Genomic DNA, 26,806 nt, shown 5'->3' on the forward strand with positions numbered 1-26,806 from the left:
ATTACAAGATAATGATTTTTCGGCCAAAATGGTCATTTGTTTGAGTATATGATATTTAGATATATAATAAATTGATATCGTCCAGAGATTTTTTTGGGGGACTAAAACCATCTTTCCTTCCTAGACTATACCGTGTTTTACCGTGCCACAGATTGATACGCGCGCCGTATGCATATTCATCAATTAAAGGCTAGCTGTCTTCCAAACATTAATTTAACCATCAACTATCATGGTGTATGCGAGAATGCAAGGTTTTTAAATTTTAAACTCGCTAACTAGATACCGAAAAGAGATGACTTACAACAGACAGTCTAGCTCTCTGTAAGGCAATTTCTAAAAGGGATTGAACTGGGCAAATATGTTACACCCACATTGCTCTTCCCTAAGAGTCCTAGCTGTCTTGTATACATTTTTAGAACTACTCTACTATTACTGCCACTACAAAAGGACGACCTTTTTTCTTCATCAAAAATCTTCCCCCATGCAAACACACAGCTTTCAGCAAAAGCCTGGATTGTGACGGAGCGGAAAGACTTTCACATGCCCAGTACATATTATACGCTTCTACGGCCCATCCACAAGAATGCTGATAACAGGAAGTAATGAAGGGCGATCGCTGCTGCCCGACAGCCAGCCAGGGATGATGTCCTGGACTTCTCAATAGCAAGCCAAGAAACAATGATCGTCAACGACAAAGCAATACAGAGTTCAGCAAAATCTGGCTTGGAACTTGGTTTCGCAGATCCCTAAATTTAATATATAGGAACAAAATAGCGCGATAGAAACATGTTCGCACGAAAGTACAGTCTATGTTCGCACAATGATTAAATAGGGGCGTTTATTAGTCCTTTTTCGATTGTATCGACCACCGAAGGTCTGTGTGATACGTTAGGGCCTATGAGTGATAAGGCAAAGCTTCCACTTCTGCAGCTGTTGCATACCTAATTTTGCTAAAATTTCGGTATTCTCTAGTGTGTTTCTTCACGCGACCTATTGATATATTTTTTGTCTTTGGGCAATTTTCCTGATATAGAGACCACTGAGATTTTAGAAACAAAAATTTGGCTAGTGAAAAACCAGCATGTTTACATTTGCAATCCTTGGCCTTGCGAAATTCATAAAAAACGTAAAATATAAGGTGTAGAAAATTATTCGTATGATAAAAACCCATATTTACCTCAAAATTAGTATTGTGATTATTGTCAAGATGAGCCCAACCAATGAGAGGGCACAGCCAACGTAACTTATTACACCAAGTATTTTGTCATGTACAGTCTTCTTTCCTGGAGCTATGTTCTATGGAGAAAATAGTCACGAGCTTTACTTCTTTACTTTAGAGTTTCACAATGGCTCATATATAATTAAAGGAATTAATATGGGGACACAGTCGCCTCTGCGCATCAGTTCTAGATGCTCATAACAATGGGTGGTCGACTTGTTTTAAAATTGCAGCATTAATTGCTCGAATTTCGCATGTCTCATATATCTCTGAACGAAAACTCTATGTAATATTCATTTAAAAGCATAGCGAACTAAAAGCGTTTAAAATATTCTGAGAGATCTTGATATCATCTTGATATTTTAGGAGATATACTGATTCGGAATATAAACAAAGCATTTGTGTACATTACGAACTGTATCCCAATTTTAAGATTTATTGCACGCGAATTATTAATAGTTTATCAAGTAACCTTGAAGTTCAAGCTATGCACCGGTATATTAATAGCTCATTAATACAAGAAAAAACACTTGATAGTAATAATCTTACCATCAACATTGCAAAGTTGGTAAAATGATTACAACTACAAAGCACTCTTCCATCTTCAAGAACGCGTTCAAACTTGCAACCTTCTTGCGACCAATTTCCAGCGCTGAAATTCCAGTAAGAGCACTGGGTGCTTTTCGTGTCACCTCTTTCGAGGCTTGGTAATGCAATGTTCACTGGAACACTTAAATTTGAAACTGACAATCCTTCAATACTTCCCGAAATTACAAGACTATTCAAGCGACCCGATGTCCCACTGGTAATAGATGATAATCTAAAAAATTTTGTTTCTCTATAGAGCACAAATATCACTGTCTGGTTTGAGGAACTGTTTTTACCCGTGGATTCGTTGAATATTGTTCGTGGAATTGTGAGCGAAGGAGATAAGACTTGCCGTACTTCATTGCTCTTTTTATTCAAAGTAATATTTTTCCTTTCTGATTGATTCATTCTCCTTTGAATACCCGAAAAATTAAGTCCGCTAAAATTCTGTGGCTTCACCGTTTGTAAGTTAATATCGAAGTTTCTTTTCGCAATCTCAATTTTGCCTTGTGCGCCAATAACTAATGATTCTGCGAAGATGTTCAGAGTTTCGACAATCCTGAAAAATTAATAACCTTTTATTTTCTCTCTCGACTCACTCGCTGAGGCCAAGGTTATACGTCGCATTTGCCGAATGCAATTCAAACATAAGATAATAAGATGATAAACCTCATTAAGCCTCATTATCGTCTCATAATCTATTGTTTGAATTGCATTCGACCGGACCAAATTAAATGCGACGTTTAACCTAGGCCTGATACTCGTTTTTTTTTCAACGGTGTCATACATCACCCACATCTTTGCCAGATCAATTTATGAGGTATCGTACATACCTTGACGATGAGTTTCGATCCTCTTGACTTTTTAGAATATTCTTAAGTTTGGAGTCCAGCACATTGTCTATAGTTGTCAGGAAGTCGTCAAGAATCTACAAACATGAACCCACAAGTGTATTAGAGTATGATATGAAGAATAAAAAGCGCCAATTAACCTGCTTCTCTTGAACATGAGAAAATACCTAACTAAAACCTAAATGCAGTTATTTTGTTAATAACACTGCGTAGGAATAACGTAGAAAAATCATGCAATGATGCTCGTTCAATTAGGGAATAATAGTCCGATTTATACCAGCACGGATCATCTGTCTACACGAATTGTCCGCATGGTTCGTCTAATTGGACAATTTTGCAGGGGAGGTTCCTTCGACGTATCAAACCTCTATTATAACGCTTGCATGTGTCACGCACTCTTTTTGCCACACAAATAATATTTTTTCAAAATGTTTTTACCAGATTACTAGAATGCTTCATTATTACATTTTTTGCCTTGATTTTGAATTTGAGTTTTCCCTGCCATGCATATTCGTTCCCAAATTCAATAAAATCCTGTTCTTTAGGGATCTTTAATGCGATTCTATTTCGTTATAGTTTTTATGAAAGAAAGTATGTTAGCTATACATCAAAATAAGAGGATCTAAATTGACGTAACTAGTATAGTATTATTTTCAACCGAGTTTCTCCTGCAATATATCTTTTTAACCACCACCTCATAACGAAACAAAACAATAAGCAAGAAACAATTTCAACATTGACAAACCTCGTTTGCTTTTTCTTTCACCAGAGCAATATTTTCTAATATTGTAGCGATATAGTCAATATCACCAGGATTAAGAGTGTTGCTTTGATTAGTTGAAGACAAGTCTCTTAGCTCTTTAGTGACGTTCACAACGTTGCTACTATTAACTTTATTCTGAATTGAAAAAATGTTAAGCAGTAATTTAATATAATATCTCTTATTATAATATAACATTTATAGTACGCGCGTGCTGATTGGTCGAGAAGCGTGTTTCTATAACTGTACAGAAACACGGGAATTTTCCCGCCGAACTTGTCAAGCGAAGTAATGTAATGAGAATTTGTAATTGAATCGAATTATAATATTTGTAAAAAATCTTTTTATTGAGTTATATTATAAAAGAAATAGAAAACGTTTTTCCTGTGTTTCTATACAGTTATAGAAACACTTGTGGGAGTTTGGGAGAACTCGAAATAACGTGGAAAAACTCGCCCTACGGGCTCGTTTTCCCACTGATTATTTCTCGTTCTCCCAAACTCCCACGCGTGTTTCTATAACTGTATAGAAACACGGAAAATGTTTTCTATTTCTTAAACAGTTTCAGAACCTACGAAAGACAAACTCAATTGTTGCATGCATGTATACGCTAGCGAAATAGCTATTTCATCTTTTCGAGCATTAATTAGTTAATAGAAACAATAGCGATTATTTTGGTTTTTAGTGCCATTATTTTTTTTATGATTTGTAATATGGAAGATTAAAAAGAAACCTTGGGTATAAAAGAAACTTACATTCTAAAAGTTATCTAAAATTGCATCGAAAATAACCTTCGAATTACAGTCGATTTCTATTCAAAGGTATTCATGCAATTACCTGTGATAAAATGAAGAGATTTTTACTCCGCGAATCTTTATATTTGCATTTCGTTACTACAATCGTCCCCCAAGAACCTCCACTTTCTGTTTCGGATGTTGAAAAACAATCACGACTCGCGATAGACTCATTGTTATAAGGACAAGCAAGTGTAGCAACGTTTCCGACTGGAGTTTCTGGCCACTGGAAAATCCCATATGCTTCTGGAGAACCGACTTCTTCACCCGGACAAAAACCTTTAGGAAGAAGAAATTCATTTGGTTCTATGCGGAATCATCGGAGCTGTAATGTCTGTAACTAACGTTACCTGACTGACTGGAGCCGTTCAGTTCCTTAGTAACATGTAGTATTTAAAACCTAACTAGTTATTGTGCATTTGGGACCAGGGAATATATTTCAAGAAATATAAAACGCAAGCCCACGAATGATATATACATAAAAATATTAAAAACGAAGGGCTTACGGATTATTATTTAACTCGCCAACGTGCATGGTTTGCTTTTCAAACAATACCATCGACATATATAGTTCAACTTACTTTTGCTTAGCGGCAAATTAACGATGGTAAACGGTTGCGGAATCCCATCCTGTCCTATCGCCGTTATCAACACTTCGTACTGTGAATTTAGTGTTGATATATTGTTGAATATTATATAATATTTCTTTGTGGAGTGAATGTGCTGGTAATTAGTTTCCCCACTTGAAGAATCAGCTTCCACTATCTTTCTCCACAATATACCATATTCCTTGATCTCCTTCGTGCTTGGTAAATTATTCCAACTAATGTTAAAGCTCCTTAAACTTGGCTTTGCTATTGAAAAATTTGTTAACCGTGGAATACGAAGACCATCTGTGATTTGGGACTCTAATAGAAAAGATGTGGATAGGTATATTTTTATTTAAAATAGCATTATTGTAGCTATGGGTCTCAGGCTATGAAATTTATTAGGAATTCCACCCTTCGTGAATTGTAATCGCATCTTGCTGATAGCTAATAAAAATCTCTTTAGTATATACAACTAGCCAATCACAATTCAGGATATAAAATATGCATTTTAAATGGTGCTGTGATCATACCGCACGCATGCATGCAGCTATTAGATGCCCGTTTCGTAAAAATATTGTTGTCAAAATTGCACACGTGGTCGAAAAACATTTCAAATATTGTTGTCACAAAACTATGAAACCAACAAAACCAACTTTCTTTCAAATTTGCCCTGTTCGCTGATGAAAAGCAAGCTTCCCCCACAGTTAATTCGCGAGTCACCCGCGAATGAAGCCAAAATCACGTGTGTCTGGAGGTAAAGTCTCGCAAAATTTGGCTTCACAAAAACAATGAGGAGGTATCGTTCCAGTTATTTATTAGAGTTAACTGGGAATGAAGACTTGGAATTAGAACTGCAATGTTGCAGGAAAAAGCGAGAAAAATCTTCTCATTTTGCCTCATTTACTTGTATCGCATTATATTTAAACTGGCCAATTGCAAACTAATTTCCAGATGTTTATTCGCTTTAATTCGGCTGATTATTGGAACGCGCGTACCTCAAAACGTAAAAAGCTTAAAACTATCTCATAAACCTTGGTATTTGATTTACAAAGATCTGCATGTACACATTATTACATGGGCACGAAGTTAATTAATATATGAATTTCAAATGGTGGTAAACCTGCTGAACATACTTGTTGTTTGCGGTAACCAAGGCCTGTTTGTTGTACCGATCTCAATATGTTGACTACTTGGCCTTGCGGAAAGTGTGGCAGAGATATCGCCAGGTGAAACTGTTGAATTTAACACGGATGTAGTAACCACATTTCCTGATGCTTCAGATTTAATTGATCTTGAAACTCGACTAGGGTAAAATGCAGATGAACGAAATGGTAATGCCACTGTGCTTGATATTTCTGCAATAAATCAACAATATCACTTTATGCTTGTAAGAATAAGCAGTAATTTAACACCTAAAATAAAGCATTATGCGTTAATTGTAATTTTCTTTGACAGCATGTACGCTCTTCATCTGAGTAGGTAGTAAAATCAACAATATTTTGGCCATTATCACAAGTCCTCATAGGGAAAATTGCAGTGAGTCAGGAAAGTAGCTAGAATTGATTGATTGAATGAGAAGGCCTGCTTGATATTGAAAAGTTAATGTACTTATAGCCGCGCCCCCCCTGCCAAAACTACATGCATGCATGCATTGCGGGCAAGGGATACAAACAGCTTGTTATTTGATACATGGACTAGCAAACAACATACCAATAAAACATGCATACCAATGTAAGTAAATGTTTCGGTAATTACTCAAATAACACGGCTAGTACTATATGTTGTATTTCCAGTTTTTCTTAGGGCTCGTATTCCTTCATCAGCTAAAAAGTATGTTTTTCAAGACCATTTCGTAAATTGATAAAATCAAAACTTACGTGGTAAGAGTGGAATATTTGACGAATGTTCTTCAACATGAATGGATGATTGTAATGTCGAGCAGTGAAAATCTGACATTATTATTGGAATATTATACCCAGCGTTTTGAAGAGTGGTGTTGATACGACTCAAAGAACAAGGTGACGAAGCGTCTGTGATGTACGAACAAAGTTCACTGGGTACTTTGAAAATACCTGGCGAACATCCACCACTTTCCTCTTCAAAGCGCATATCACAATATTGGAATTTTTTCAGGCAAAGATATTCTGATAACTTTGCTACACAGAATTGCTGGTTTAGTGATTCCAGGGCGTGAAATAGTGGAAGATACGTGCTCAAGCTGAAAATAACTTCATCTTGTTGACTGCTATTGAGCGAGGATTGACCGAAGAATGGGATGCAAAATGGATGCGGTTTCACAGTAAAGCAACATGATTGATCTGGATTTTAAAATAGGAAAAGATGGTTAGATGACTTTGACTAAGACCGGAAATATTGTTTGCAGATCGCACTGCGTTTTGAAAGTGAACTCACAATTTCTTATTTCAATTAATATTCGACTTGAAACAATAAGATAGCAAGTACACAAGCATGAGTACTCTTTAACACAAGATTAACATTGCATAATAGAAAATTATAACCATTCCAATTCGGTTTCAAGACTGTAATGTTATAGTGCCATTTGAACCTAATCCTGCAGAAATATTCGGAACATTTTGAAAAGAATAATTGAATGCTTGGTTCTTTTCTCGATAAAATGTCGCTAAGTAGGAAATAAATTTGGTGTCCAAACTTTAAAAAAAAACTCTGACTTTGCAGACCCCACACGTGTACAATTCCTGCCACGTTATTAATGAGATTAGCTTTTCTCACGATGACGATGTTGAGGCACTTTGAAAATATATAATAACATGCAAAGCATTTTTACTCCATTTGAAGAATAAATTCAGCCTAAGAATAAAGATAGTCGCCGTTACGAGGTCCTACGCTCTTGGTTTTAAAAAAAAGGAACCCCAAAAACTAAATTCAAATGCTAATTGCAGATTCTGAAATATAGGCTACTTACCAGATTCTATTTGCGTAGGCGCAGCTGTTGGCCCTTGAAAATAAAAATATCTTTAATTTAAAAACCATCGCCAAATTATGTCAGAAATTGATTTGGGATATTCACAAACAAGACCTACTCGCCCTTTCCATGCGAAATTAAATGGCCTTTAAACCTTTTTTCAAAAATGGTATGGAAATTAATGATTTTTCCATATTATGCAAGCGGTTTGTTCAGTGGCGTAGCCAACCTGACAGTTTAATTTTGTCATGCTATGCAAATTTCAAGTCATTAGAATTATTAAATTATATAGAAATTCGTTGTTTTCACAGTCAATGAACACCAAAATATTAGCATAGCATAACTAAATGTCAGGCTGGCTACGCCACTGGGTTTGTGGAGAATTCATTTGAAATCAGTCTTAAACAAAGATATCACTGTAAAATTAAGTTATCTTGATAATGCAAAATGAAAACAAAAGACTTTTGTCGTCCTAATCCTGCTGCAAACGCGCCAAAATCAATTTCGGGAATCGAGGAGTTACAAAGTGTAAATACTCACGGAAACACTTTGTACTTGTGGCATTGCCTGGAGCGGACTTGGACGAACATCGTTGTAATAAAGTCGAAATTGGGAATTTCAATTTCCTAATTGCATAACTGCAATCCATCGAGACCTGATCACACAAATCCCAACACGGTGGTAGAATCTTGCTGGAAACGTTATCCAACACAGGAAGATAAATGGAACAAATTAATGGTAAAAGATTCACAGAACAGTAGGTGTACACTAAGGGATAGAATGGATGCATTTGATAATGTGCCATCTCAATGCTGTCTTGAGGCAGATTAGTTTTGTTGTAAAATGGCCGACAAGGAGAGTCAATTGGTACATCTGTTTCTTGAGGACCTAAAAAAATACGGAAATTGTGAACGGAGAAATGTATCCAAACCTTGTGAGAAAAGTGTTTTGAAATCTTCAATTCATAGAAGTACCGCGTATATATTTGTCCTGCAGGCATCTAAATCCTTCCACCCGTAGAAAAACGCGACAATGGAAAGAAAATTGAATTAAAATTGATAACATTTCCGTGCTTCAAGTTAAGGTGTGTGACCGGTTGTGAGGCAGCGCCTTCGCAAACAGTGCGAAAAAATAGACATAAAAATTGCCCCACTTATTAATTAAGTCATAGCCACAACCAACGACATACTTAACTTTAGTGTGCAGCGATAACCGATTTGTGCAGTGATAAAAATAGAATGTGCAGTAATGAAATGAGAAATGTGCAGTGATAAACAGTATTTTCCCAACAGACCTCACTCTTCTGAGGTGCATTCATAAGCAGTTGTCTCTAAAAATGCTGGAAATCAAGTCATAGGGACTCAAAAATACATAAAATTTTCTGCAAGAGGTCCTGCGGACCCCCCACAATTCTCTCATCTTTAAAATACCAATTTCGATCACGTTGTGATGATTGTATTAATTTGATAACTTGAACTTTTTCACTTTTGCCTACTATTTCAATCCAGAATGTTGTTAGTTTTTGAATAATCAGGCTTCTTAATGCAACAAATATTTCTTGAGTGCATCAATTTTTAAATGAGCATAAAACATGATGTCTTGAATGGGTTGTAGAATTTTTTACCGATGACACGATGTCTTGGGCGTGGTATCAGTTTATTTCCCGGTTGGTATGATGTCTTGGGGGAGGTATAAGTTTATTACCCGGTTGGTATGATGATGTCTTGCGCGATGTATCAGTTTAGTTCTCCGTTGGTATGACGTCTTGGGCGTGGTATCAGTTTATTTCACCATTGGTATGATGTCTTGAGAGAGGTATCAGTTTATTTTCTGGTTGGTATGATGTCTTGCATGTGCGAGGTATCAGTTTAGTTCTCCGTTGGTATGATGTCTTGGGCGTGGTATCAGTTTATTTCACCATTGGTATGATGTCTTGAGAGAGGTATCAGTTTATTTTCTGGTTGGTATGATGCCTTGCATGTGCGAGGTATCAGTTTAGTTCTCCGTTGGTATGATGTATTGGGCGTGGTATCAGTTTATTTCACCATTGGTATGATGTCTTGAGAGAGGTATCAGTTTATTTTCTGGTTGGTATGATGTCTTGCATGTGCGAGGTATCAGTTTAGTTCTCCGTTGGTATGATGTCTTGGGCGTGGTATCAGTTTATTTCACCATTGGTATGATGTCTTGAGAGAGGTATCAGTTTATTTTCTGGTTGGTATGATGTCTTGCATGTGCGAGGTATCAGTTTAGTTCTCCGTTGGTATGATGTATTGGGCGTGGTATCAGTTTATTTCACCATTGGTATGATGTCTTGAGAGTGGTATCAGTTTTTTTTCCGGTTGGTATGATGTCTTGTGCGAGGTATCAGTTTAGTTCTCCCTTGGTTTGATGCCTTGGGCTTGGCATCAGTTTATTACACCATTGGTAAGATGTCTTGGGTGAGGTATCAGTTCATTTCCCGGTTGGTATGATGTCTTGGGCGAAATATCAGTTTAGTTATCGGTTGGTATGTTGTCTTGGGTGTGGCATCAGTTTAGTTCTCCGTTGGTTTGATGTCTTGGGCGATGTATCAGTTAATTTCTCCGTTGGTATGATGTCTTGGGCTTGGTATCAGTTTATTTCTCCGTTTGTATATGATGTCATGCGCGAGGCATCGGTTTATTTCCCCGTTGGTATGTTGTCTTGGGTGTGGCATCAGTTTATTCCCCGTTGGTATGATGCTTTGCGAGAGGTATCTGTTTATTTCTCCGTTGGTATGATGTCTTGGCCGAGGTATCATTTTATTTTCCCGTTGGTATGATGTCTTGGGCGAAGTATTAGTTTAGTTCCCTTTGGTATGATGCCTTGTGCGAGGTATCAGTTTTGTTTTCCGTTGGTATGATGTTTTAAGCGAGGTATTGATTTATTCTCCGTTAGTATGATGTCTTGGGCGTGGTATCAGTTTAGTTCTCCGTTGGTATGTTGTCTTCGGCGAGGTATCAGTTTATTTCCTCGTTGGTGCGATGTCTTGAGCGATGTGTCATTTTAGTTCCCGTTGGTATGACGACTTTTGCTTGGTATTAGTTTAGTTCTCCGTTGATATTATATCTTGAGCTTGGAATCTGTTTATTTTCCGTTGGTATGATTACTTTGGCGATGCATTAATTAGTTTATTTCTCCGTTGGTATTATGACTTCGGCGAGGTATCAGACCTAATACGCCATATAATTCACTAATAATACTGTCAACTGTCACATGGTTGCTTGATGTTTCACTCGCCTTGATATCAGTTATTGTATTATTTATGTTTTTGTTTCGATAACTTAAACGTGCGTGCTTTCATGGAGAGTTTTTTATGATAAATTTCAGAATTATTCGCTTAGGATTCTTAATGGCATAGTTGATGTTTTATCACTTTTTTAAAACTTAATTAGCTTTTTTTTTGTATGTATTAGTTTCTTTATTATGCTTTTCTGCGTGTTTAACTACCCTCTCGAGTATTTTGTATACTCACCGTAAACTATTACTTGGTATGATTTTTCGTCTGTATAATTTTGATGGGGGTAGCTTGTGGCTTTACATTTGTATGTTCCATTGTCTGTTCTACTAATATTTGAGAGTTTCAATGTTTGTCTTTCTATTCCAACATCAGTAATTTTGACTCCATTTTTAAACCAGGTAACATTAGCAGGAGGATTTCCACCTTCACCTCTGCATAGACACGCAAAGTTTTCACCTTCATTTAGCGTGACTGGACTGGAACAATTCAATGTCACGGTTGGCTTCTCTAAAATATATTGACATACCAATTATACAGTATAGGTACTTGTTATAGATTAAGGCAATGTGAGGTATAGGAGAACGAAGAATAAACATAAATTCATGGACGTGTTATAATTGACAAGGAAAAGATTAATTTACGCAAAACCCAGGTTTAACAAAGCGTTATTGTAATTCATACGTCACCGTTTATTTTTTTAATTGCAACCAGGTAACTTCAAAAAACAGGCATGCTTTTTTTGCCATACAATCAACTGTACTATATTTTAGGCCCAAAAATGTCTCTGCATACCCGACAAAGCGCTGCAATATCCTTTTTCTTACAATCATGCGCTCGTCAATTAAATTCCTCAGGTAATTATAAGTCATTGAAAACCACCAATAAATGTTATTAATAATTATATTAATTGTGGCATGTTTCAAGTATATTTGGGTTTGTGTTCAAATGATATATTTCATATTTTTGTCAAGACCAATCTTTGAAATTGGAAACTTTAAATCAATAAAAGACTGAACTTGCCTGCAACGAAGACGACAACTTCAGAGGAAGAATGAGCTGTAAATGCTGAAACAGTGAATCTGTATTTTCCATCATAACGGTGATCAACATTCTGTAAAATTAATGTTGATGGTTTTTCTACTGCAATCACAGGAAAGCTGACGAATATCGTAGGGCTACCATCACGAGTGATACTAGCAAGCATCACCGGAGTGGTAACGTTTGTACTCCTGAATTCCCATGACCGTAGAACAATAGAAGATATAGAATAATCATATGTCCACACTATCTTTGCAGTTGATCCAGGTAGGAAAGTAAAAATCTTCCCACTTGATGGTGGATACACAATTCCTAAATATGATGATATTGCGTTATGTTAAGAAATTAAGTTCTAAGCGAGATTTTGTTTCCTATAGAATTTGGACAACAACATTTTTCTTTGCTTAAGAAAAACTTTCTCTGCGCGCGCATCTTTTCAAATAACATGGACGAGAACGATTTTAAAACATCAATCATGCATTATAAATCACAAGCCAATTATTTTGATATTCATCAAAAACTTGACTCCGTCTCCGTTCTTCATAGCGCGTTATTCCAAGAAAAACATCCATTTTTGAATTGGCAATAAACAGTGGCGGATCTAAGGGTGTGGAGAATAAATTACACAGCTTAATTTTAAATGCAAAACACCTTAATCACAACCCTATTGGTTATAGATTTGAAAAGAATATTTTTACATTAAAATCTACCAATACGATTCTGATATTAAACTCTAATAATTTATTCTGCACACCCCTAGATCCACCACTGGCAATAAAGATCGCTGTGATTCGGTTTGTCCATGTGCATAATAAAACATATGGCCTCGTTGCAGTGTTACCTTTTACTGAAGATGTGGGAGAAATGCTCAAGCTTGATGTTTTTATAGTCGATGATGGCACCATGCTTGGTGATGACGGTCCTGCAGTTATAGCTTCGCAAGAAATAAAAATAAAAAATTATTTAAGTTTTAAAGAAAGTAATAAAATATCAACTATGCCCAGGCCTGACTATGCCATTAAGAATCGTAAGCGAATAATTCTGAAATTCATCATAAAAAACTTTCCATTAAAGCAATAATTTTCCTCGGATGAGCCCAGACCTTTCACTACCCGGCAACTGTGCATATTGTGGTACGGGTGATTCGTACTCCTCGTGTTTTTGATGAATAAATATCTGCTCAGTGTATGAATGGCCAAAGGGGCCATTGGATTTAATCCGGGTGTTATAGTTGAGCTTCAAACTCGAATGGAATTAAATGGATATTTCTGCAACAAGTCGTAAATATGATACCTTTTTATGCTAGAAACAATAAGCTGTTTTTTTACATCGAAAGCATTTTATGTGTCATCTGTATTTTGAAATCAACAATTATAATGTGAAAAATTTAAAAATTTTACATTATTAGCATAAAGGAAGTGACAAGAGCATAAGTAGTGATAAGAGCATAAAACGTCTAAACACATGATTGCGCATTGTTAAACGTCGTATCAACTTCCGCTGTGTGGCTAACCGAAAAGAGCGCGAAATTAAATAAACATTAATAAAATAAAATAAGCAGTAATAAACTTCGTTTAATCATTTTATACGTTACTGATATATTTAAATGTATATAATAAATAATTATTGAATCCGATAATAATGAATCCGAATCCAATAATTGTTTATTATACATCAGGGCTATAGTTGTATAAAAGACTAGTTAACTTTTAACTGTAGTTAAGGACAGAATTGGCCAATCAGAGTTGTGTATTTCTGAGTTAACTAGGATGCTATGAAAAGTGTAGTTAAGAGTTTTATACAACCGGTCCCAGATCATTCGTAACTTGTCACTCGTATATAGGTATCTTTATCGTGGCACCCTGTGGCTGTGACGTATACAATAACAAAATAATTTGGTAGGATATTCACCTCAAAATTTGATGAAAACTGTTCGATTACAAGCACTAACCAAACGATAGACCGAATTTACACAAGTTAATTCTATTTGTCAGTTACTTTGCGTTAAATATACTTTGTCTGTGTGGAAGGTAGATGGTAATTCGCATAAGATTGAAGTTTCTTATATCATACATCTATGCACGTAGACACTTTTTTCACTGCTAACCCGTCGTGATTCTTTGATTGAGACTTCCGTTTTTGACGTAATGAATTAGAAATATGTAGCTTTAAAGATATAGTCTGATGATGACTTTGAAATAGAATCGAAACCTTGCTGTATGATTTCGTATATGCCATGGCAGTCTAGCGTTTGGTTTTAACATAATTATTCATTCATCAGTGTGACCATACATGTACAGGGTGTATAAAAAAGTAATCCAACTTTGGCGCGCTATTGTACGTGAACTATACTCAAGCTATATTAACGAAATTTTTTCACATTCGCAAAGGTTAGGCAAATGGTGAAAAATGAGCAAATACGAGGCTGAAAAAAGTCGCATATATTCACCTCTGAGAGTTGGGACTAAAACCCATTGAAAGTTAACTCCCTTTGGGACTTAATTGAAGAATTTTGCTTGTGAATAAACTACCCGCAAATGCATATTAAGTAGGACTAAAACACATCAGGAGAACATTCAAATTGATGCGGCGGGGATGTCAACTTTGTTTCGATACAGATGGTGGTCAATTTGAAGGCATCGACGCATAATCTCTTTTTATTGTTTAAATGTAAATTTAAAGTTTTTAAAATTTAAATATTAAGTTTAAATGTAAATAATTGCAATAAACATGTTGTAAAACCAGTGCAAGCTGTGAGATGTTCGTGATTAATTGTTTTTTTTTGGTTATGCACTGCTTTAATTAGGCTCAAAGGTGAAAATATGCTTTTGTGACTGACATTCCGAATTGAAGAGATTTCGTTCATAGACTGAGTAGTTCACGAACAATAGCGTGTTCAAGTTAAATTACTTTTTTTTTTATACACCCTGTATATGCAACTTTTAACCAAGGTGCTCAAATTTAGTTAGACTGTCCCCTCCTGGTATAAATTTTGTAATTATAGAAATCAGGTGGGGCTATATATGGGAATCCGATCGGATCTTGGTAGCTGATAAAAATTACAAGATCGGGTTACATTAATACACATTTTATACACACAGAAAATTACGAACCTGCTGCTGATATATTATTATGCATGAGTGTAGCCGTAACACCATCCATGGAACCCCGAAATGTGGAATTTAAAATATCGGCCGATGATAGAAAAGAAGTATCAGGAGTTGTTGTTTTCAATGAAGTCGGTGTTGGTGTGGATATCCTTGTTAAAACGCTCGTATTCATAAACTGACTTTTGGTACTGCGCATTATCACAAGCATAACACAAAAGCATACATACACTCTTGCCATTGTGGTGGTACTTGCCAGCTTCTCTGTTTTTCTCTCTTGACCAGGCGCTTTGTATTATATATACATTATCAACATCCGTTCGTGATAGATCCACCCGCGCGTTAATTACTAAAAAAAATAACAGGAAGTTCAAGTTTCAACCGTAATATAAATATAATTCCCAATGAATGTACACTCACTACAACAATTGTTTTCAACGCCAAACAATTTACTATGCACAATACACATACACGAATGTCTTTGCAGCGTTTAAAAATATGAATGTGAAATTGTTAGCCGCATTACTGTTTCTCGTGGAAAATATTTTTCTTCATCTTTTTTATATGCATCCGGTCGACAGGACAACGCGGTGGCTAATTACACGCTGTGTACACAATAGATGGTATTTATTAATTGATCATGTACTCGGGTTGTAGACTATTCTTTTGAAATTGATTGTTTTTACCGCCAGTGAATATGAATTCATGTCATGATTATATGTGCTCCCCCAATTGCCAAAGCTGGCAACCGCACTATATGTAAGGATGTGAATTCCTTACCCATGATTCAGTATTTTTACAAATCTAGCCGTAAAAATAGGTTGTAGTTCGAATTACGCACACAACACGAATAATATATAATATATTCTTTTTTCGTTTTATTGCTCCAATGCCGTAGATTGACCGTGGAATAGTTTGAATCATAATAAGTCCACGAGAACAGACAAAACAACTTTTCGTTTGAGAGATGAAAGTTCGTTTTCAGTATTTTTGATCTTTTGAGATTCATTTCAAGCTGTCTACATATCGTCAAGGAACGGTGAAAATGTGGCATTCGAAAGTGAAGCATTCACACGACCGCAATAACAGTTAATTAACGCTGTCGGGGAACTAAAAATTATAAATTAATACCACTTGACCGTGTGTTGTACTCTTTTTTTTGCAAGTGCCTCGTCTGACTGGCTGGTCGCATGATTCGTAAGATTCTTTATCGAAGTACAATTAAGGCAAAACGCCAAGATCAATTCGGTTTTTACCTGCGACCAATGCTCTTTCAGTTGTATTACTGATAATAGTTTTTTCTGCAAACTGCAAAACTGTTTTAGCCCGCAAAAAAGCCTACACAATCCTATTCCTTCCTGCTGCTTTCGAAGCGGTATCGACTTGCATTACGAGATTCTTAAATGTAGAAATTTAAACAAATAGTCTTGTGCAAAATTTGATATATGAACTAGCAAAATACGGAATACTTTTAGCGTACTGAAGCATACCATATATACCATATAGGAGCCGGTTGTTTGAAAGGCGTTTAGCTTAAACGGTGCATGGATACGCAAAATTTCAAAAACACTCTCATTGATGTTGTGAATGATTTATAAAATATGTACTTCCATTGAATATTAAACTGTTTACATCGAAATATTTCAGCTCTGTTGTTCAATGAATAGATAATTTTGTTTTCCATTTTGAACTTAATATCCACCGTTTAAGCTAAATTAACGCCTTTCGAACAACAGGCCCCTGAATGACAATTAATATTCCGAGCTTTTGTCGCGTAGACAAAGACACTAATAAGTGTTAAAGTTCCGTAATCTCAGTACCAATCATACATATAATCTCTGATTATAAATGACTCAAAACATTCCAACTATATCATGAGGAATTTCAGTATACTTTTGATTATTTATCTCAGTTTTCCTTGCTTTTAATAAGGAATTGACGTAAAGCACTAGGTCCGAGTTCATTAATTCAGGCGAAGACAATTCGGATTAAATTGAAATTGGAAATCGCTTTCAGCATATGGCGAATTCATATTGTAATGCTGTCCCAGGCTTCATTTCATGCAATCGGAAATTTTACTTCTATTCAATTCAATTCAATTTTACCCACTTCTTCCCACGCCTGTTGTGCTATTCTAACGAGCAGGAAGAATGTTTCTTGTGTGCTGAATCTACAGTAGTCGCAACGCCATTCGTAATGCACTTAACAATTTTTGGCGGGTTTTCTTTTGCTCATCTTTCATGCCTTATAATTGTATCTTGATCAACTCTCACTAAACAACGGCAAATTAGCCCGTGATTAAACTGACATGAAAGTATTACCATTCGACGGAAACACTTTTTCAGCCGATAACTTTAGCAAATATGAAATAAAAAGTTATTCTAAATGAAGAGTGTATATAAAAAAGGCATCAAAGTTTTTATGAAAACTGTGCAATATATAGGAATCAAATATGACTCAGCTTCAGCATTTATGTAGGAATGCATATACAACAACGTTATGATAATAATGTGCATATTTCAGATACCTGCAAGCTAGGCGATTAAATCATTATAATACTTTTAGTTTTACTCGTGATATACGTAAGGAACCCAAACATTTTCGGAAGTATTCAAGACTCTTTGCTGTATGTGCTCACTTGTGCCTGTATACGCGTACCACGGTTTTATGAGCGAAGCAGTAAACGTTAAGTCAATCTGGGTGAATTAATCTTCCACTAATAGTGTAGAACTCAGTGATTTGAACATGCTACATTTTCAATACTGTTTGATAAACTTTGATCAAACACTACTATACAGTCACTGGACTAGACTCTTCACTGAGTACACTTTTCATTGAGTACAGTTCTGATCAGTGATTCGTTTGGTTGATTGCATATAGCCTAGTACTTGAATGTTAGCAAGTATAAGCATTTCCCACATGCATGCACATCAATTTAAACTTCGGTTTATGTATTTAGTTTTGACTAATAGACATATTTGTTTACATTTTTTAGGCAAAGCTAACCATGATTCCTAAATTTAAAATCTTTGTGTAAAATAATAAAAAAATTTCCGGAAGTATTCAAAAATAATGTATTCGGATTGGGTTAATGAAGATGTAAACAAACTTATTGATTGGTCCAAAACGAAATCCCCCGTTGTTCGTCTGATAGCGATTGAGCAATTATATAGAATTACTCCGGATGAATTAGGTATAATTAGTAAAATAATCTGAGAAATTATGTGTAGATCAGAACCGATAGCAACGCCAAAGCGGAAGAAATTGCACCAGGCGAAGACATATACCTATGCATTCATAGACACTTATAGATATGTCATACACTTCATAGATATATACCTATGCATTCATAGACACTTTTATGATGTCATTCTTTGGGTTGGCTTGAAGGGCTTTTGGAAGCCCATAAAAAATATTCTTATATTTTGTCGAGCTTGTCTCTTTTCAAAACGTATGCATACAAAAAAGACCGTAATTATCAGCAGTTTTTGTACCGCATTTGATGGGACATTTTTACAAAGTATATATGTATATATATAATCTATATATGTTTATTTGTCTTTCTGTATAATTATGTTGTATTTAACAAAAATCTGACTACGACATACGCTTCGCTTTCCGCATGTGGCGAAATCATATTGTTATGCTTTCCCAGGCTTCATTTCACGCAATCGGAAATGCTGCTTCAATTGGGTATTGCCCACCCCTCACGCACGGCTGTTGTGCTATCATAACGAGCAGGAAGAATGTTTCTTGTGTGCTAAATCTACATTAATCGCAACGCCATTTGTAATTCACTTCACAATTTTTAGTTTTCTTTTTGTTCATCTTTCATGCATTAATTTTATCTTGATCAACTCTCACTATACACAACGGTAAATTAACCCATGATTAAACTAACATGAAAGTATTATCATTCAAAAACCCTTTAACAACCGATAACTATAGCAAATTTGGAATAAAACGTTATTCTAAATAAAGAGTGCATACAAAAAATGCATCGAAGTTTTTATTTAAAAGATGTATTAGGAATCAAATCCGTCTCAGAATGCACGAATGCATAACAACATTATGATAATAATGTACATATTTCTGATACCTGGAAGGCGATTACTTCACGATACTATTTTTATCTCGTAATATATATAACAGGAACCAAAACATATTCGGAAGTATTCAAGACTCTGAATGTGCTCACTTGTGCCTCAGTGTGTACAAACTTGGATACATACGCGTATCTTGGTTTTTAAGTAAAGCGGTAAACGTTAATGCAAGATAGGTCAATTAATCTTTCTATAATACGTATAGTCTATAGAGCTCCGTGATTTCAACATGCTACATTTTCATATGACAAACTTTGATGAAACACTACTACAGTCTACATTCACTGGAATAGACTCTTCACCGAGAATACCTTACGTGATCAGATTAGTTTTATTGATTGCGTATAGCCCAGTGATTGAATGTTTGCGAATTTAGTTTTCAACTAATCGGCATGTTTACATTTTTGTGAAAAGCTAACCAGTATTCAAAAATTTTAATACTTCGTGTAAAGTGATAAATAATGTTCCGGAAGTAGTCAAAATTTATGCATTCAGATTGGGTTAATGAAAATGTAAGCAAACTTGTTGATTGGTTAAAAACGAAATACCCCGTTGTTCATCTGATAGGGATTGAGCAATTATTTAGAAATACTCATAGCAACGACAAAGCGGAAGAAATTGCACCAGGCGAAGAGATAGCGTTTAGCTATCCTTATACCCATATACAACTTTATGACGTCATTGTTGGCTTTGAATGAGAAACCTTTGAAAGCCCACGAAAAATATTTATATATTATGTTCGGATATGAGATGTTGATACAATACAGTTGTTAATTGTATGACATTTGATGGGATATATTCACCTATGTCTCACATGTATACCATAGATACCAATGTATATATATACATATATATATATATATATATATATATATATATATATATATATATATATATATATATATATATATATATATATACCTATATATCTATATATTTATTTGTCTTCCTATATATTTAGGTTTTATTTAACAAAATCTACTACGACATGCGTCTCCGAAAATATGGGGATATATTATCGCTTATCGATATATATATATATATATATATATATATATATATATATATATATATATATATATTTACATATATATATATATAATATATATATATATATATATATATATATATATATATATATATATATATATAAACTGTCCCAGGCCTCATACGACATTCGTACGGCGTAGGTTCCAAATACCCAAAAGTACTTGGCGCCGATGATATACCTAATTTTAACTATACTTATCTCCTGTATTGTAAGAATGTTCATGACGACGATGGGATATGAGTTGTGTGGCACTTGGATATTTGATGTATGTTAATAATGCCTGCACTCACAGCGATATATACATAAAATCGATCTCTCAAATTCAAGCTTATTAACGCTTTAGATGGGTGGATATTTGGATATATATATATACACCCATTTGCAAAAACGTTGGCCGCAGATAGATAGATAGATAGATACTCGAAGTCTAATTGGAATTGCATATGATAACATTTGCATGGGATTTCAATCATATTACACAACATATGCAATTCTAATGAAATTTCAGGTATCTATCTATCTATCTATCTATATATCTATATATGTATGTATACATAAACTGAGCAAGGAATCTATTTTATATTGAGTTCAATTGTTGTCACATAAGTGGTTCCATTCTTTCTCACACTGTAGCGAGTCACGTTTGGGTTTGACCATAACTCGTTATCAAATTTTTGATCTAGTATCTCGTAAACACGATCCATGTCTTCTTCTTCATCACTGACATTCTTTACATGGTTTTCAAACGCTTGATGGTCAAAAGTTGGATTTTGATATTTTGATTCAGCCGCACCGGAGGTCAGTGTTGGAATATCGCCAGTGTTGGAATAAACATTTTTGTTCAACTGGGAGCTGTCGTCCGCCAAATTTTTAAGCTGAAAATCACTTCGATTATCATTACCGCAATTTCTATTATTACTATAAGTCATTCTTTTCCTTAGTTTTTGTAGTTTTCGTCTTGTTCCAGTAGGTAAAACAACGAAAAATATAAACACAAGCATCCCTTGAAGAGAATTGAAAATGCAGAAAAGGTATTGAAACACCAGTTTGGCATCGCCAATCGCGAGAATGCCAAAAAGCCATGTCAAACCAAGCAGCACCATAATCGCAATCCCCTGCCGAGCTTGCTGATAGCCCGTTGTTTTCTTGTCAGAGGTAACCTTGGCACCAGAAGTTAGCAATGATCGAATGATGAAGCAAAAAGCCACGATATTACCAACGATGATAAGAACAGTTGGAGTTAGAAATGCCACAATGAAAGGTACGCCTTGCAACCGACAACTGAAAGAAAGAATCTGGAAGTCAGATTTTGCTCTTTTATGCAACAGTTTGAAGAGGCAGTAAAATCTATCTTGCGTAACAAAAGAAAACAGATCATTGTTAATTGTAGTCTGCACGAGCACAGTAGTGATAACATAAATTAATATAAAAGGCGATAACTTTATATAGGGCGTCCAGGTTGTAGGCAGCCAAAATAAGAAGGATTGAGAGGGTCCAACTACAAATTACACAAGCCGTATACATAATTAATATTGTGTAACAAGACGAGATTGAGACGATCCCCAACCATTTTTATCAGTTTTAGAGCAATTAGTTGGTTTGATTGTTGAGTATATCCTCTTTTTTGTCTGAAAAATTTCGGCGGCAGACATTCCTGACGTTAAAATAGAACATATCTTAATCAGTGCACTCAAAGCTTCCCAAATGAGGCAAAGTTTCGCCTATTTTGTTTAAAGTTGTTATTTACATTGGAATATGACTTAAAAATCACGTCTCTTACTAGGTTCCGTCGCCATATTTATCCAGTGCAACTACCATTGTTATACCCACGACTACGGCAGGAGTACCTATGTAAAATGAACAGTTATCAAATTAATAATAAATATTACAAAATATATAATGACTTTTTTATAAGAAAAGAGTGATGATATAAAAAATAATATTTTAATAGATATCATTTCTGCTAACTTTTTTCCGTTTTCAAAAAAAGCTAAAATTAATATCATCGAACTTGCTCTAAACGCAATTTCTGAAAGTTCACATTTTATTATTCCCTTTTAGGTGTATATAAAATTTTAAATCTTACCCCATGCAAACACACAGCATTTGATTAAAAGTTTAGCTCGGGACGGAGCAGAAAAGACTTTAACAAATGCCCAGTACATATTATACGCTTCTACTGCCATCCAAAATAATGCTGCTAACAAGAAGTAATGAAGGGCGATCGCCGCTGCCCGACAGCCGGCCAGTGATGATGTCCTGGTCTTCTCAACGGCAGCGATGAACACAATTAACGTCACCGACAACGCAATACAAAAGTTCAGCAAAATCTGGCTTGGAATTTGTGTTCGAAGATCCCTAAACAGGAAAAGGCAAAGAATATAAAGCGATTAAAGTAAACGCTATATAGACAGAAAATACGCATAGGAAACCAGCGAAGATTTTTGAATTAATTGTCAAACTTTAAGTTTCAAAACCTCGCCGAGAGTATGAAGTCCTAAATGTTTTCTACTTTTTCTGAAAATTATAGTTGTTGAACTTGCAAAATTGCAAAATCGCATTGAGAATAAGTAAAGTAAAAGCGCGTTGACAATGCAGCCTTCAGGCCCTTACATATGAGTTGGTAATTCGACTCGCGGAAAAGATATAAAAGACACCCTGAGAACTATGCTATTAAGAAACATAATTGGTTTCTCTAGCAGCGATCAGTTTTCAAGCAGCGAAGAGAAATAATTCGTTTGTCTTTTTGTAAATTGTTCCAGATAATAGACCGTTTTGGTAATTATGTCTCAACATTTTAATGTCAGAGTATTTTAATTTAAAAATGAAATGTATTTCAAGTTTTACTCTCACGAGCCACGTGCAAAGATGTAAAACATCCTTCTTCATGAAACACATGCTTTAAAAATATTTTTTTTATTTTGAGCCAAGACCGCAAGGCTTATTATTGTGTTATGGCTTATTTTCAAACTTATTTGTCAAAATGAAAATATTTTTCATGCATGTTTTGAAGAAGGATGTTTTCCATTTTTGCACGTGCCTTGTGAGAGTAATATCATTAGTTATATCATTTCACGTCCGCGTCGTATACATTTGCATGGTGTATCTTAAGGTCCTTAATATCGCTTGTGGAAAACCTGCATTAGACACCGTTTTTGTAATATTGCCTCGGTTTTCTTCAACTCATAAACTGAACAGTTTAAAATATGCTTCGATAAAATTCGATATTCACCTCAAAATTAGTATCGTAAATATTGTCAAGATGAGCCCAGCCAATGAGAGCGCACAGCCGATGTAACTTATTACACCAAGTATTTTGTCATGTGCAGTCTTCTCTCCTGGAGCTATGTCCTAAGAATAAAAAAATTCAAAACCTTTTTTCTATACCAATATGTTTACGTAAGACTGGATCCTCGAATTATTACAAGTTGTAGAAGTTGACAAAAGTTTAAGCCATGCATGCACAATCACGAATGGTACTGGAAAATATGAAATACTTTTAAAAGGTGATCTAGGTCATTAATTAAAGTATTTTTCTTTTATTTTGAAAAATATGAAAATCTTTTCATGACATGTTATAATTACAAGCCAAATTGCTCTGAGTGATAAAAGACTTGTAGGAATCTTCAATCACTTTAGTATACCCAAACCAAACACCCCGAATGGCATTGGTCGAAAGTAGACGATTTTTGTGAACACGATAACAAAATAGGTTTTAACTCTTGAACGACAGAATTAGTTTTATCCAGTTTAAATATTTTTGCCTCGGAGCTGAACCTGAAATAAATAAAACTTTTCCAGTACTAAACGTTATACAGGCTATAAATATAAAACTTCTACGATCGAACTGAATACACCACTTTTAGTTCACCTCCGAGCCAATTGTCTAGAGTTATCCTGCGCGAAATGAAGAGGATTGAGAATTTTAGTTTGCTAAGAAAAGCGACGAAAAAAGTTTTGCATATAATTATATATCATTAATTATTAATTATAGAGAACAATACAATAGAGCAATGAGACAATAGAATAAGCCAATCGACTAATTTTTTGAGGAAAAAAAACATTCAGAATCGATTACGGATCGGAACATTTAAGTTTGCATCCCTGTAATTTTTTAAAACAGGATAAATCGTGATTTTCAATGACCTAGACCATTAGGAAAGTACATATCTACGTATACACAGTATTGGTTATAAGAATCTTACCATCAACATTGCAAAGTTGGTAAAATGGTCGCAACTACAAAGCACCCTTCCATCTTCAAGAACGCGTTCAAACTTGCAACCATCTTGCGACCAATTTCCTATGCTGAAGTCCCAGTAAGAGCACAGAATGCTTTTTGTTTCGCCTCTTTCAATACTTGGTAGTGCAATGTTTACTGGAACACTTAAATTTGAAACTGACAACCCTTCAATACTTCCGGAAATTACAAGACTATTCAAGCGACTTGATCTCCTAGTAGTGTCCGCCAATGATAATATAAAGAATTTTGTTTCTCTATAGAGCACAAAAATGACGGTCTGGTTTGCGGATCTGTTTTTTTCAGTTGATTCGTTGAATATTGTTCGCGGAATTATAAGTGAAGGCGACAAGACTTGTGTTACTTCATTACTCTGTATTTTTGAAGTGTTATTTCTTGTTTGTGATTGATTTGTTTTGCTGATAATGCCAGAAAAATTAAGTCCGCTAAAGTTCTGTGGCTTCACTGTTTGTAAGCTAATATCAAAGTTTTTTTTCACCGCCTGAAGTTCGCTTTCCGGGCCAATAACCAATGATTCTGCAAACGTATTTAAAGTTTCAACAATCCTGCAAAGTTAAGAAGGAAGAAAGCTCATTATTAGACCTTAAACGTCTATATACTATAAAATATATAGGGTAGAAACATTGCCGTTGCCTAGGTATTTGATCATTGTCTTTTTATGAGAATCTTCCATTTCAAACTATCTCTATCCAAATAAAAAATATTCGTATTCGTACAAAAATTTCGTTGAGAAAAGACGGGCAATACTTAGACCAATATTTAGAGCAATATATATTCTTAAATTCAGTGGACTGCATAATCGTTCTAGGCAAAAAGTATGTTAAAAAATGTTTCAAAAAGCTTTCTATTCATCTGACGTCCAGAAACATTGTCAAAATCCGTGATTGTGATGATTCCAAGTTTATATATTGCAAATATGAGCTGGTGAAAAACATTGCAAATATGAATTGGTGAAATGCAAATTAATACAAAAGCGACAGCCATTATGTAACTAATTTCAGGCAATGTTTTGACCCACGTCACACATATGACATATCCCTGCTTTATCAATTTAAAAGGTCTCGAATTATTACCTCGATGAAGAGTTTCGATTCTGTTGACTTTCTACGATATTTTTAAGTTGGGCATCCAGCACATTGTCTATGATTGTGAGGAAGTCGTCGAGAACCTACGTTTAAACATGAAGCAAAAGATAATTTCACAAAGAATCGTGCATTTAAAAAGCATGATTACTCATCCAATCAATGTGAATGTGAATGTGTATTCTGGTGCTATCAATCAGAAACATGGTTAGAAATATGACATGATAATCTACCTAGAAAATCGATATGATATTTCATACGATTCTTGTGCAAAACTTTTGTAAGTCTTAAAAATTAGTCTTAAAGTATCTTAAAAATTAGTATGCCAAATCACAAAGAATCGAAATTGTACGTATCTCACAGTCTTATTTTCAACCACCTTTGTCCAAATTTTTATTTCTTTAAGATCAACTTCCTATCTTCTATCCAAAAGAAATTACTATTGGATGATTCACAAACCTCGTTTGCTTTTTCTTTCACCAGCGCAATGCTGTTTAATATTGTAGCGATATAGTCAATATCACCAGGGTTAAGAGTGTTGTTTTGATTAGTAGAAGACCATTCTTTAACCTCTTTAGTGATGTTCACAACGTTGCTACTATTAACTTCTCTCTGAAAACAATAAAAATCTTGTAAGATGGAAAGTTTAATCAGAAAGAAATTGAAGTGGGATTTGAAGGTATTTAGTTACCTGAGATAATAGGAAAAGATTTCCACTTCGCTGCTCCATATACTTGCAATCCGTAACTAAAGACGGCCCCCAAACACCCCCACTTTCTGTTTGGTTTGTAGAAAGGCAATCACGGCTCGCGATAGAGTCATTGTTATAAGGGCAAGCAATTGTGGCACGAATTCCGATTGCTGTTTCTGGCCACTGGAAAATTCCATATGCTTCCAGTGAACCAACTTCTTCACTCGGACAATAATCTTTAGAAAAAACAATGAGTATCATTATAACTAAACTAGGTCTATTGCATTTTCGTATAAAACGCTCATTACTTAGGCAGATTTCAATTGCAATTAGTTTTCTTTGTGTCAATGATACTGCTTAGCTGGGACCGTTCGATTCCTTAAGGTGGCTCCCTAGAGTTTTGAGAAAATTGTTGAATGCAGGTTTGATGATGTAGAATTAATCATCCATGTTGTAAATTATAGA

At 35.1% G+C, this 26,806-nt stretch overlaps 2 protein-coding genes across 2 annotated transcripts; both read right to left on the reverse strand.

Annotated features, from left to right (window-relative positions):
* Window positions 1-685: 685 nt before the first annotated feature.
* Window positions 686-15,406, reverse strand: LOC114544006. The gene is made up of 15 exons (XM_028562763.1): window positions 15,160-15,406; window positions 12,888-12,980; window positions 12,029-12,358; window positions 11,243-11,515; window positions 8,287-8,634; window positions 7,747-7,779; window positions 6,680-7,120; window positions 5,936-6,157; window positions 4,794-5,120; window positions 4,256-4,491; window positions 3,404-3,556; window positions 2,641-2,735; window positions 1,769-2,366; window positions 1,178-1,296; window positions 686-746 (listed from the first exon to the last, which is right to left on the reverse strand). Exons 1-15 carry the CDS (start codon window positions 15,392-15,394, stop codon window positions 686-688), a joined length of 3,564 nt encoding a protein of 1,187 aa, XP_028418564.1. The 5' UTR covers window positions 15,395-15,406.
* Window positions 15,407-20,784: 5,378 nt separating this feature from the next.
* LOC114544004 (adhesion G-protein coupled receptor G6-like) lies at window positions 20,785-26,602 on the reverse strand. Its single transcript, XM_028562762.1, has 8 exons — window positions 26,342-26,602; window positions 26,110-26,262; window positions 25,642-25,736; window positions 24,513-25,113; window positions 23,540-23,658; window positions 22,394-22,665; window positions 22,088-22,154; window positions 20,785-21,588 (listed from the first exon to the last, which is right to left on the reverse strand). The coding sequence occupies exons 1-8, from the start codon at window positions 26,600-26,602 to the stop codon at window positions 20,880-20,882; spliced, it is 2,277 nt and encodes a 758-aa protein (XP_028418563.1). The 3' UTR covers window positions 20,785-20,879.
* Window positions 26,603-26,806: the final 204 nt, after the last annotated feature.

This window comes from Dendronephthya gigantea, unplaced genomic scaffold, assembly GCF_004324835.1.
Source record: "Dendronephthya gigantea isolate DGI-Jeju-01 unplaced genomic scaffold, DenGig_1.0 000614F, whole genome shotgun sequence".
NCBI classification, from domain to species: domain Eukaryota; kingdom Metazoa; phylum Cnidaria; class Anthozoa; order Malacalcyonacea; family Nephtheidae; genus Dendronephthya; species Dendronephthya gigantea.